Source organism: Carassius gibelio, chromosome B24, assembly GCF_023724105.1.
Source record: "Carassius gibelio isolate Cgi1373 ecotype wild population from Czech Republic chromosome B24, carGib1.2-hapl.c, whole genome shotgun sequence".
Lineage (NCBI taxonomy): Eukaryota > Metazoa > Chordata > Actinopteri > Cypriniformes > Cyprinidae > Carassius > Carassius gibelio.
Genome location: NC_068419.1, coordinates 4973382 through 4988428, shown reverse-complemented (window position 1 = coordinate 4988428; position 15047 = coordinate 4973382). Strand labels below are relative to the sequence as shown.

General features: G+C 35.0%; 1 protein-coding gene across 5 annotated transcripts in view; it reads right to left on the bottom strand.

The window, feature by feature from the left end:
* Positions 1–15047, bottom strand: part of LOC128013347 (RNA-binding Raly-like protein) — a 116720-nt gene that overhangs the window by 33811 nt on the left and 67862 nt on the right. For 4 of the 5 annotated variants that reach the window (XM_052596271.1, XM_052596269.1, XM_052596268.1 and 1 more), the window contains exon 2: positions 13859–14121. In XM_052596271.1, coding sequence (XP_052452231.1) covers positions 13859–14114 — 256 coding nt within the window. In that variant the 5' untranslated portion in view covers positions 14115–14121. Of the gene's footprint in view, positions 1–13858; positions 14139–15047 lie in introns of those variants that run through there. The other variant, XM_052596267.1, reaches the window with a different exon arrangement.

The window sequence follows — 15047 nt, the reverse complement described above, 5'->3', positions numbered from 1 at the left end:
AAGGATCGTGTGACACTGAAAACCGAATTAATGATGCTAAAAATTCAGCTTTGAAATCATAGGAATAAATTACATTTTATAATATATTCAAATAGAAAAACGTTATTTTGAATAGTAAAAATATTTCAAAATGCAACAGTTTTTTTCGGTACTTTGGATCAAATAAATGCATCCTCTGTAAGCTGAAGACACTACAAATTACTAATCTTACAGTTTAAGGGTGTTAAGATATCTGTATTGGGATGCAAATCAAAAATACTGAGAAAGATACTTATAGTATAATTTTATTTGCAGTACATGTATTTAATGCCATGTACAATATTTATTGTCATGATTTTGTGAATTTAAAACTTTCTTCTCTGATTTTAGGCCTTAAATGGTGGAAGGGCAAATTAAGACTTTTTAAGACCTTCTTAAAACACGCAGAAACTCTAAAATAGGTCTGAAATTGTTTGCAAATCAGTTTGATTCATCACGACAGTTGATTTTCACTGATTTCTTTTTTTTTTTTTTTTTTTTGCAGGGAGTTCCCACATCGAAGTGGTGAAAGGATATTTTGTTAGATAGAAACAAAAACAGTGCTGAATGAAGTGGATACAGTTCAAGGTACAAAACAAAACTCGCAAATGTCTTCTATCATTTGTCAACGACTAAGCAACTATTTATTTGCATGTGCAGCTTGTAAATGACTGTATTGCAAGTAAAGATGATTAATATTCATTTATATCAAATACAGAATTAATAAAACAGTGGTATTTTGAGGTACTTTAGAAGGCACCATTATGTTATTCATCATGCCTTAATATGCTGTCTATGTAGGCAGCTCACTATGTTTTGGAACAGAGCTCTCGTCTTTATATCAGGTTGGCATCTGTGACTATAGGGATATGAAACCTGTCAGTTGGTTGTGTTTAATTTGGGTAATTCTGTAGACAGCGCTGTCCAGAATAAAACCCAGGAGAGGAGCGTAGAGGGGGTTCATGTGCCAAAATATGCTCATTACACATTGGGCCAGAGCTTCGGCGTGGGCAAAGTGAAATGGATTATCTGAGCGCACTGTTAGGACAAACAGCTCTAATTCTTTGATTACAAATTAGGATTCATGTGCGAGGAAATTCCAAGCTGTAAATCAAAGCCGTGAATAGCAAATCCTCAAGTGCACGGCTGTCTGCTGCTTTCTTTGAAAAAGAAACCCGCATACTGCATACATAATTATGTTTGCATTAAAAAATTGTCTATTTATCTATCTATCTATCTATTTATCTATCTGTAACTGTCAACTTGACACTGAAAACTAGAGTAATTATGATGAAAATTCAGTTTCCATGAAAGTAGAAAATAGTTAAAGTTTTAATAATATTTCACAATATTACTGTTTTTATTACTGTATTTTTTTTATTAAATATAAAATAAGTGCAACCTGTGCAAGCATAACAGACTTCTTTCAAAAAGTATTTTTTTTTTTTACAATTTTAAAATTATAATAAAAATAAAGATTTTGGGTGTTAAATACGGATGTGTTTTGTGAGTTTGTGACAGATTCACCTAAATAATAATAGGAACCTTGCGTGTTTACCTTCCTGACAAATTACATTTTATGCATGTATGTGTGTGTATGCACAGCGTGTACAACCTGCACAACAACGTGAGAGAGTGCATTAGGGATTAATATCCTGCATATGAATGAGATACCAATCCTTGAACAAGAGCGGAGCTGGATTTCAATTACATTTTCATCCCTGTTGTAATTTAATGTTTGTGAAGCAGTTCTGAGTGACCTTGTGTAATCAAAGCTGGAACAACACAATTACACTCAGATTTCAGCAATACCACAAATAGAGGTGATATCTCCCCCATTTCCCTCTTGATTTTGTATGATGCCGTGACCGTCCGATAGCAGACTGCAGCGTAAGCCAGCAGGCCACAAATCACAGCCAACGGGACGTCAGATGAGGACGCTGTTTGTTCAGCAGTCACCTCATTCTGCTTATAATGAGTGCACAAACAAACACACACACACGCACACACACACATACATGCACAGACGCACTCAATCATTCTGGATGCATTGCGATCGCTCACAAGGTCAATGAGTGGTGAAGACAGATAGACGTCTAGAAGACTGTCGGAGCTGAGTGTCTCCCGCTGCAGATAGACTTCAGATAGCACACAATGATGTCAGCTGGAGTATGAGATCTGCTCTACATGTGCCAGTAATGATTACACATATTTTGTCCTCTTTCTGTCATGTGTCTGTGTATTCCTTCTCATACACAGACTTTCCTAGAAAATGAGAAGAACAGTTATGTACATGAAGACACTGTTTATGACATCTGCTAATACAGAACCTTAATTTTTAAGAGTGTAATTCAGTGTTGCCAGGTCTGCAGTTTTGCCGCAGTATTGGGCTACTTTTATTTAAATGATGAATGATTTTTTAGGCCATGGTTAGAAGCGAAATCCCCCGTCACTCCTGGATCATGATTTCGACTAAGATAGGACCCTCTGGAAACTGATGTAAGGGTGATTTGATTGCCATTTGGGCTAGTTTTGAGTACTAACTTGGCTGGTTTTGTTATGCATATCTGGCAACCCTGGTGTAATTATGCAATGGCTTTGGAAAAATTTCTTCCATTTAGGATCAGACTAGAGGTGTGGATTGCAAGAAATTTTGTCACTTAAAAATGGGTCACAGACCAAAATAGTTTGAGAACCTTTATACAAAGGTGAAGGGATGCAGAGAAAATGGAAGATTAAAGTAGAAATAAAATGATGCAAGACAGATATTGACCTCTCCTGGCTCCATGCGTCTGGCCTTTATAGTTGCTCTTTAGTCATGGTGATTATTTTACTGCGTTTCCAGGCCATTCCTGTGTATCTCAACGTCACAAACCATGACTGAGTGCTGGATTTCTCTCACTGTAATGCCGTTAACATGGATTTTTTCATCCAATTCCTGGACTCAATGGCGTCTGGAGAACCGATCTGCATCCTTTAACCCTGAAGTTCAACTGAGCTAGTGTCTTAGCGATGAACCTGTACTGTAAATTCAACCAGTGATGGATTCTCCATACACTTGTCATCTATAGTTACAAACATGATATGATAAAAAAAAGAGGATGTAGTTTTGGTTCTAACACTTGTTTGTAAAACTGATGCTCATCAAATTTTGAATTTTTTGATATAAAAATACCGTAATAGTAAAATTGTGAAATTTTTATACAATTTAAAATAATTATTTTCTTTTCAAACGTGTCACAAGATCTTTCAGAAACCATTCTATTATGCTGATTTGCTTAATATTTCTTCTTATTATTATTACCAGTTGAAAACAGTTGTGCTCTGTAATTGCAAAAAAAAAGAAAAAACATTAGATGCATGTGTATGAATTTATATGTGCAGCATCTCAATTCCCAGCACGTCAAAAAAACATGTCATAAACTCTGATTAGTCTGGGCCTGCTGAAATCTTGAGTACATAAGATGGGCTTTAACTCACGGGTGTGCTGTAGACATTCATAAGCAGACGTTTTTTTATCCCGGGGTCCTGCTAACTGTCTCCTACAGGTGCTTCTCTCTGGAGATGTCATTAGCAACCCAAGTCTGACTGTAGCTGCAGGCGTGAGATTCTTTGTAGTCAACTAAGCAGTACAGCGTCCTCAACACCGCATCCAGGGAACACACGCTCTGGCTCGCGGTACCGATCAAGAATTTCTGCTGCCCTGGGGCTCCTCATCCATCACCGCAGCTCATCAACTTCAGCACAGAATGAGGCCTTCAGAAACCAGAACCAGGAAACACATGCTAGTCTGAATGTTCTTTATCAACACTACAAAAATCCTAGGTTTAAATTAGAAACAAAAAGTGTTTTTTACAGCCTGATGTCATAAAAGAACCTTTTAAAGTTCCTCAAAGAACTACTTATTCTCGAGTTTTGCTTTTTCTTAGCAGTTATTGTTTGATCTGAAACTACATTACAGCTTTGCTGTAATTTAGAGCTTTCCCGTTGATCAAATAGTAGAATATGATGCTTGCAGCAATAATATCAGGGAGATCAAATTAAACTTATGCATTTAGCAGACGCTTTTATCCGAAGCAACTTACAGTGCATTCAGGCTATCAATTTTTTACCTTTCATGTGTTCCCGGGGAATCGAATCCCAAACCTGAAAACATTTATACGGCCCTGCAAGGTGGTCCTCGGACGTGGTACACCTGGGCATGTATCCGAATGTCCATATGGTTAATCTAGCGTAATGACTTCTAATGCCTTTAAGTGAAATGAAAAGAACAGGTTTCATGGTGCAGTTTTGTAGAGGTCTTAGGTTTTAGTCAATTAAATGAAATTCAATCTGTTCGGTGTTTAAAGGGGAAAATGTTTTAAATATTATAAGAAAGCGAATAACAAATGCATATTCTTTTAAGAACGCATTTCTGTAAAACACATACGGTTTAAATGGAGCCAGAGGTCTGAAGGCATCTACTGGCACATGTGAACCAGACATATGTGTGAACGGACACGGCACTGTGCGACACACAGAGATCTGCTCTGTGGTTCACTTCAACACATCCACAAACCCCAAAGACTGAGCTGAAGGATGCAGCACACCGACAGAACAACCTCCACGCGCCCGAGGAGAGAGCAGCTCTTCACCCGGGGCAAACACATGCTACGGACACACACAAACCAGCAGAACGTCAGCGCTATAATTCATTCAAATCCTTCACATCAGATCATCTCATGAATAAAGTAAATATCTGCGGTACATCTTTCACTAGAGGGGATATTAAACTCTAATGAATCTGGGGGGGGGGGGGGGGGGGGCTTTGCTTTTATATTCCAAGTCTTCTTAATTCATACAACAACTTTGCATGACAGGCTGAAAAATATAATAATTTATTGTTCTCTGAAAATATTCCTCTCGGTTGCAGCTCTCAAATCAAATATGGGGCCATTTAAATTGGTTAGATGGTTCTTGCTATTTTGTGATCATGTGAACCTGATTACAGTTATGACAAAAAAATATTACTCTTAAATTAATATTTCTGCATTTTTCATTCAATAAAATACTAATTATTATAAATATACATTAAAAATATTTGCTATATTTTTGAATAATATTATTAATTCATATATGCTTCATCAATTACCTTTTGTCATATCAACCAGCGAATTTTTATTTCACAATTCAGATTTTTTTTCCAGCAATTGCAACTTTATATATCTCACAATTCTGCGTTTATATCTTCAGATTCAGTGTTTATATCTTGGATTTCTGAATTTATATCTTGAAATTCAAAAATGTAAGTAAAAAAGTCTAAATTGTCAGAATTTGATTTGTGCAAAATCATACGTATTTTACAAGGTGGCAAATTCGTGCAAAGGACCACACCTAACTCAGCCCCTAAACATAATGGTCACATTGAAATCACATCAAATTAGCCACCAAAAATATGAACATTTGGAGAATTCATACAATTTTGTGAATGAGCTGTGAACGCAGTAATGGCTCTAAACAAATCACTGAATGACTGAATTCACTGAAATTACTGAATGTTTCTGTTTCAAACTGCTGATTCGTACTTTGAATCTTTTATTTTTACTAACTTATTAAAAAGAACCAGTTCATAAGAATCAATTTACAACAAATCTGACATTTTCTGTTATTTTTGCATGCACACATTTTTAATGAAATGCTATTGAACATAGCGCACCCGTTGTGAATTTAGAGTCAGAACTATAGCTTTTCTAATATACGCTCTGATACTGTCAAACATTTCTGAAATCAGATCATTCCCAACATTTTCCTCAAAGAAATAACCTTTACTTGGTTTCTGTTATTAAGCAGGGATTAGTGTTCTTGTGTAAAGGCTGAGTATTAGAAACAGAATCAATACTTATGTTCCACGGCTGGCACTAAATGGCCGGGGGGGGAAAGCTCTTGGAAAAAAGAAAAGACAAGAGATATATATAGAGAGAGAGATTTAGTTTTTGTAATAAAACAACAAATGCTGTATGGTTTTCTGGCCCTGTCTGACCCTTGAAATATTTGGTCTGAGATTGCGGCAACACAGGATGCTCAAGGTGTTCAAAGACAAATCCAGTACAATGAAGCCCTTTGCTGGATGTAAGAAGTAAACAACAGCCTCAGAAATACACTGCAAAACGAGTCCAGTTTCACAAGCAGAAATCAATGGAGTCTGGCAGAAAAGCTTCTTACAGTATGTAAAACATGGTTACTGAATTAGCAACGTTTTACATAATTATGTACAGTACATTTATATTATATATAAATTGCACCTTTGTCAGTTCTTTGCACTGCTGCTGTCATTATGAAACTGCATCTCAGCTTTATTTGCTTTATTTATTTGCATTTATCAGCTATATTTATTTGCCATTTACATTTACATTTAGTCGCTTTTATCCAATGCAACTTACAATGTAGAAGCAACTGGACCAACGAGAGAGCAACAATATACAAGTGCTGTGACATTAATATATTTTTTATATAAATAAATTAGACTGAATAGAATAGAATAGAATAGAATAGAATAGAATAGAATAGAATAGAATAGGTAAGTGCTAGTATTAATTGGCCAAGTGATGGCGAAAAAGATGACAATTATGACTTTCTGAAAAGCTCAAATTATGAGAGCATATTCCATTGAAACCCAAAAATGCAATTTTCATACACATCTCTCCACAAACCAGGGATTCGTTGCATGAAAGTCTATTTGGCTTTTCCTGAATTTACTTTTAACTGCAGTAAAATTGGCAAGTTAGCTATTCTGTCATTTCTAGATCTGTACTGACCTGCTATTGCCCTTTAAAACAGAGCATTGTGGGAAGGCGCCAGGTAAGAAAAGGGGTAATTATACTTCTCTGCGGTTGCCATGGCAAATCCAGACACAGATTTGTCTCTGTTCATTCATTGCGCTCAATTTTGAGACCATTTAAGCTTGTGAAAATTTGCCTGCTTGAAGGATGATTCCTATAATTTTTTTTTATTGCAGCAGTAACAGCATAAAAACAGCTTGACCTGGAATGAGACAGCAGAATGAGGCTGAAGAACAAAGGCTGTGATGTATCTGCACCTCTGAAAATGTCTGATCATAATGAGATTTGCCTTCCAGTGGTAAATACTCCCTGCATGCAACAGTAGTTTTAGGTGTCTGTGCCATTTTATTTTTTTATAACTCTTGAGGTATGCCAACTAATGAACAGAATTCCATAAAACTCATATTGAGCTACTAAAAAAGGGTATCATACTAGGAATAATTATTGAAATCAAAGAATTTAATCTATTTTTATCAATATACCTAAAAAAAAAAAAAAAAAAAAAAAAAAAATTATATATATATAATTTTTGGACTGAGTTATTACAATGAACTAAAACCATAATCATTTTTTTTTTAATTGGAAAAACTAAACTAATTAACAACTTTTTAATTTCAACTAGTTGACAAGGCAATATTTCTCATTTTAATTCAGTTTCACTTTGTGTTAAATTAGTCAAACTACAACTAAACTGAAAAAACATAAACCTATGCACACATATAAAAAATATGTGCAGCTATACCAATATATCAGGCTAGGTCTCAATGGAGAATTATGTCCTGAGTCAGCTTCAGAGAGAACAAGACACACATTTCAAAAGCAGTCTTATAAATTTCCATGTATAATTAATCAGGATGTGAAACATGAACTTTTATCTCCCAAAGAAAAAAGGAGGAATGAACAAGATTACTCCCAGGATGTGAATGTGAATCCCTGCATGGTTTCTCTTTCTCAAGGAATATCCCACACACTCAAACTACAGATGAAGTTTGGCAGGCCATGAAATGTCTCTCTAGCGTTCTCCACCTAGATTCTGTACAGCAGCACATGCCTGACACAGTCCATTTAGAAAGTTTAGTGGGGAACTCAACTCTACACTTTGTACATTTATATTTCTCATACATTTCAGTTTTCAGTTGTTTTTTTGTTATTTTACACAGAGTGAGTGGCGTCATGTTTGAGGTCACAATAAATTATAATGCTTAAAATGATCACATTCATACATTTTAATAGCATAATATGAATATTAAATGTATCACCCTTTGTCATTTTGAATACTTGGTAAAATGTTCATCAAAAAACTTGTTTAATCAAAAATATTTGCATATGGTTAATACATATTTCCCATAAATGACTTATATGACTTTATTAAAAAAAATAAAAATTATACAAATTTATTTTCTCTCTAGACCAAAACCAAAATCCAAATGAAATGTTGCAAGATTTAATTAAAATTCAATAACTTGCCTCCAAAACATATATAAGAACTGAAGTTTATACACATAGACAATATAATATATATATATATATATATATATATTATTTCCATTATTACATTAGAGCAAGAAAAAAAGAGCACTTTTTTCCTTTTAAGGGAGGTTTGTATCACATTGTACTTTACCTTTGAAATTACAACAACCTGAAATTGCTCATATGAGTCAGGCTCGCTGATTAATCCACACCTTTCTGCTAATGTGCCATTACTGAGATCAATTCATTGACAGCAAGAAACAGCAACTGCTTTGTGGAAATTGTTGGAAAGCTCTGGCTCACACCCAGCGCCCAGGTCTCAGCCTCGCTAATAAAAGATGTCAGTTCAGTAAGAGGAGAGCGAGTGTGGATTTAATTGGCAATCAGGAATTTATTTTCCCCTCCGAGTTGAGATTTGCCCATCATCTGATAATAATGGCAGAAATAGCTTTCAGCAATACTGACCTTTATCTGACCTTTAAAATGATGAAAATATTTTAGATTCCTCTCACTGTCAGGGCCGTTAACGCACAGATGGCGTTTCACCTACACGAATGCCTGAACGCCAGCAGCTAATATTTTCTGTTTCCTTCAGAGCTCTGTCTGTCTGTCCATCACATTCTCATCCAGTACCCTTCACACACACACACACACACACACACACACACATATGTCCTGCTCAATGAGTTCAAAAGTCTTTTAAAATAAGTTGTGTCACTTGAGAGCCATCTTGGCAACGTCCAAGACAAACTATGTTGTGATCATGCAAGTACATCTCATTTACTTGAAGAGAGAGAGAGAAAAAAGAAGAGATCAACTAAAGAGTTGGCTAAGTTTTAAAGAAAAAAAAAAAACTTAGATGGATGGAAGGATAAATTAATAAATAATGTAAGCAACTATCTATTCAAAAGCTTAGCCAGCAATTTAGGACATTTCAAAACAAAACAAAACAAAACATAACATAACATAACATGTATAACTCTTTAATTTGCAGTTGTACTATTTATTTAATGAACTAACACCTTTTTCCTTTTTATTTTTTTTTATTATTGTATTATTTATTTATGTATTTCAATAGCATATTATTTTTATATTATATGTATGCATAATAATATATTTTTTTATTGTTTATTTGTAATTGTACTATTCATTTATTACAATTATGTGTGTGTGTTTTTTAAAGCTTCTAAAATATACGGGCCTTTCTGTGCCAAATCAACCAAATTTTAGAAATGTCTGCTAGATTTATTATTTTTTTAGTTAATTATTTTTTCTGGAAAAAAAAAGACAAACATAAAAAGTGAAGAAAGCCAAAATATTAAATTTCATGGATGAATATTTACTGAGTAATCCGCTATTTGGAAGAGGGGGTTCATAATGACAGTTTGCACTTGATTTAAAGCCAAATTACAGTGGTAAAAATCACAGCATTGCTATTTTACTTTTCCACAGAGATTGGTATGTCTATTAGTGCAATCTGTTTTTAAGCAATCTTTGTTGAATTATGTGCCAATGGTGACAGTTCAAAGTTGAAAGAAAAATAAAAAAACAACAACTAATATATATATATATATATTAGTTGTTGTTTTTTATTTTTATTTTAACTTTGAACTGTATATATATATATATATGAGTGTGTGTGTGTGTGTGTGTGTGTGTTTTCTTTTCTTTTTGGAGAAACTTAACCCTTTAAGATTTTGAATCTTTTCTTCAGGTATCTTAATTTTTAAGGTCCTACACAGATATTTTCAATAAATAAAATGTTAAACTGCACACATTTTCAGTGGGTCAGTTTGCAAGCAGCTGATTTTTGCAACCTTATTTTTGAGGGGAATGCATAACAGAACAAATAAGGTTGATACAATAAATGTGGCTTCATGTCCAAATTTTTGAATCTACAATACAAAAAATATAAACAAAAAAATCAATATTGATAATAAGAGGAGAAATTCTAAATACTGCACTAAACAAAGCACAACACAAACGAACATAACAATTCAATCACTGTCTGATTCTCAGAAGAAGAAAAAAAAGACAGTCCAAATGTTTTTGTCCTGAACACAATGCCAAAAATCTTTGAAGCCCATGCAGTGCACTGTTCAGAAATATGTCTGTGTGTTTATACCTGTGCGTATCCTTGCTGCTTATCAGTACGAAGTGCTGGCTAACATTAATATGTAACATCCTGCAAGGCTCTCTCTCTCTCTGATGTAGTTGTGCCTCCTAAAGGAGAGTGAGTCGTGTGTTATCGCAGCCCAGCAGAGTGATGCTATCTGCAGCGTTCGACTAGTTTCCATTAGGGAATTACCAGGTCAGGTTGAGGGAGGGGCTGGAGGGTAGGGGCTGCAGAGCAGACCTGTGGTAATGAAAGAATTCGCCTTCGTTGTTCGGCCGGAGGAGTATATCAGCATTTCTACATTACTCCACGTGCTAGGCCTGCACTATGAAGAGATTAGGAAAGAGACCGGGATCGTACATCAGCCCCTGTGTGCCGCGGACACAACCGAGAGATAGACCCGAGAAGAATCGCTGCAAAGAGCCTTTCAAAACAAGAGACACCTTGCATAGAAACGAGACTGTAGGCCTTGTGTTTGCACTGGCACGGATAAAATCCATCTGTATCAGGAGGCAGATCACATGAGCGTCACTGTCGGCACTCCTATTGGCAGACGACGGATCACATTGATGCTAATTTGCATAATACTTTATGGATAACTGGTAATAAGCCTGGATGTCGGAAATGCATCAATTCTGCCTTCTATTTAATTCCGCTGAACTCCAGCGAGCTGTATCTGAATGCAGAAGTACAGACCAACGTGTGAGAAATAATACTGCAGGTGTCACATTTTTAAAAGAAAACTAATTCAGTTCAATATTACATAAGTAAAAATGGCTAAAAATGTATATTTAATGAGAACAAAAGTGTAGGGTGGGTCATTATTAAACATTATTTAAAGAGTAAAAAAAGAACCGCCCCTAAAAAAAAGAGCACAACTGTTTTCAACATTGATAATAATAAGAAATGTTTCTTGAGAAGCAAATCAGCATATTAGAATGATTTCTGAAGGATCATGTGACACTGAAGAATGATGCTGAAAATTCAGCTTTGCCATCATATGAATAAATTGCTTAAAAAAATGTATTTACATAGCAAACGGCTGTTTTAAATTGTAAGAATATTTTACAGTTTTACTGCATTTTACTGTATTTTTATCAAATAAAGGCAGCCCTGGTGAGCATATAAGATTTGTTTCAAAACATGTTATAGGTCCCGAAATGTAAGTAAAGCAAGTAAAAATAGCAATAAATAGCTTATTTGTATTACGTGCAAAAAGTGATGATATTTATAGTGCAAAACAAAAGTAGCATGCTAACAAAACATAAAATGTAAAACATCCAGCTGACGCATTGTCAATTAGTGAAAATAGCATTTTAATATTCAGCCTTAATATTATCCATCAGGAACTGATTGGATAAGGAAATGTTTTGTAAGACTGACAGTTGGGGAATGGGAATGAAAAAATGAGATGGATTGATTACGTCAAGCAAGTTACTGAATTTAGATGAAAACGACCAGTAACATGTTAAAAAAGCAAAAATTCAATTTTGATGTCATGTTGACTTCAACATCTAATGAAACAGCCTCATTTAACATAAATCCCCAGTCGTGGAGCAGTGCACATGTTTACAGCTTGACCTCCAGCTAAATTTTATCTTAGCAGGCCCTCTGTGGCCATTCCTAATGAGGGTCCCCTGGCTATATTTTGCATTATGTATAAAATGTTTTCCATTGCAAAAATAAACCATGTTTTTTTAAAGCAGGTCAATAGTATAATGAGGATGGAGAGAAGTTTAAGTAATGTGTCAGGCCTCCTGTTTTAATAGCGCTGCTCCCAGCAGGTTACAAATATGTGAGTGTTATAGCAGAATTTTATAGTCATTTGACAATGAAATCCACTGGATTATTGATTATACACACAATGCTGCACATGCTGCAATAGATCGAAGTTAGACATGCTGCTTAAACGAGCTCAGAAATCAAACTCAGGGAAACAAATAACGAAATGGTGGCATTTTAAAGCATTCAGTGAAAAGGGAAGTGTGTAATGCCTGTGCCAACAAACAAAAAGGCACAAATAATGTTTTTTTTTTCTCTCTCTCCCTGTTTGCCATTGGTTGGGAAAACAGACAGCCCCACCCCCAACTCTCACGCCATTGTTTGAGTTGATCTTTGGTGCATTTCCCAAAACCATCGTTAGCTAACTATATTTGCTTTTGGGAAATGCACCCCTGGCTGTTTCTTGCTATGTTGTAATCATGGAATTACATCTCCTATCTATTTGAAATTAAAAAGACTGAAATCTCCAAGACTCCTGGCAAAGCTTATGGCAAAGCTTATATAAAAAGTAAAAAAATAATCTGTATATTTGTATATTTTTTAATTAGAACTAAATTAATTAATCAATCAATGAATTAATTAATTACTTCTCTGTCTTTCTTTTTTTCTTTCTTTCTTCATTTCTTTCTTTCCCAGTGGATGAATGGATGGATGGAAGGAAAGATGGATAAATAAATAAATAAATAAATAATGTGGTTTTTTAAAACAGGATCACATATATTTATTAATCATTCATTCATTCATTTCAGTCTGGCAGAATGGAATAAATAAATAAATAAATAAATATTTTTTTCATTCATTCATTCATTCATTCATTTCTGTCTTTCCCAGTGGATGAATAGACTAATGGAAGGAAAATGGGTAAATAAATAAATGCAGTTCCTTCCTTTCTTCCTTCCTTCGTTTCAATCTGTCAAATTGGAATAAATAAATAAATACGTAAATAAATACATATATATATATTTTACATTCATTGATTTATTCGTTCTCACACTTTAATCAATCAATCAAATCTATCCAAAAAAAAAAAAAAAACTTGGACACAATAATTATTTTAGCATAAAAAAACCACACTGTCTTTACATTTTTATTTCCCTTTTTTTCACATAAATGTGGTTTTTCAAAACAGCAATATCAAATAAATGTATTTGTTTTTTATTTTAGTCTTTCACAACAAAAAATAAATAACCAACCAGCCAAACAAACAACCAACCAAACATGATTTTTGAGTTTTAAAAACACCACAAGGCCACAGTGTTTACACTTTCCAGGAAAATCAAACTGCAAATGGCTCACTTCTACAGTAGCTGTCTCTGCACATCAAGCTTGGAACGAATATGTGTTTTACACTTCATCTTTAAGTCTCTGGTTCCACTGCCATTTTCTGAAGTATCTTTCCAGAAAAAAACCCAAATAAAGGTAATGTCACTTTTACGCCACCACAATGACATGTAGCACAGTACTCGTCTCTCCCAAAGACTGTCAAAACACTGAAAAACACTTTGCATGTCCAGGAATCACAAAGCCAAATCAAACAGACAATGGATCAGCCTCAGGCAAAGCGGGCCTCTGTGAACGTCTGTCAGTCCGGCAGAGCCGAGCAAAGAGAGCGGTTTTGTCAAGCACAGCTTTAGTAAAGCAGAAAGGAACTCACCCAGCGGCTGTCCCGCGATGATCCTGGCGTTCTCTCCCGCCACGGCCGCCCGAGCGTTCCTTTCACTCATGTACTGGACAAAAGCGTAACCCTTGTGCACTGAACAGCCCACGATCTTGCCGTACTTGGCGAAGATGACCTCGATGTCGGTCTTCTTCACGATGGCAGTGTTGAGGTTGCCGATAAAGACCCGTGAGTTAAGGGAGCGCGGGTCGTTCTTGTTAGTGACATTGCTGGTCTGACTCTTCCCGGTCATTCTTCTCCTGTAAAGCAGAAACATGATGGGGACGACATCAACCACACCTGATATAGGGATTGTGTGTGTGTTTCATTGTATAAATGTTTATATATACAGTATATGGATCCCTTTTGGAAATGGAACCATATCTCTGCCAATCAGTTTTAGCACACCTTGAAAAACACTCTTGACATTTTCCTCTGATTTGGGTACCATTGGGGTACCAATATTTACCATATTTAATGGATAGTTCCACCCCAAAATGAAGATTATGTCATCATTTACCAAGTTGTTCCAAACCTGTATGAGTTTCTTTACACTGTTGAGCACAAAGGAAGATATTCTGAAGTATGTTTGTAAGCAAACTAGCCATAGCATGAAAATATATATATATATGGAAATCACTTGCTGCCGTCAACTGATGGGTTATATTTTCTTTTGTGTTTAGTAGATGAAAGAAATTAATGCATGTTTGGAACAACATGAAGGTTTAAAATTTTGAGTGAACTATCCCTTTAATAATACATAATCAAACTTTCTGATCTTGCTGAGAATGTTGTATCAGTTATGTTATCTTGCATCATTTTGCAAGATTTTTGTCTTTTTATACTTAATATGTTGCCAGCTCCCATTTTCAGCCCCTTATCGCCAACTTCCTCTGATATACACTAGAAACCACTTTCATGTTCCAATCACATCCAGATTATAGACCAAAATCAAGTAACGCTCAACATTTTATACTTGATGTAAACCATGTTTCACTTTTTTATTTTTTTTTTTTAACAGACTTTTGGCTTATTTATAGAAAGTTCAAGGCCAGCAAAGGAACATCTTCCACTTGGCTCAGTGATGTTGTTTGGAGATCATGTATGATTGAAAATGGAACTACTTTATCTATATGATACACAAGTTGGTGATCTGGTACAAAAAAAATACAATAAACATTCGTAA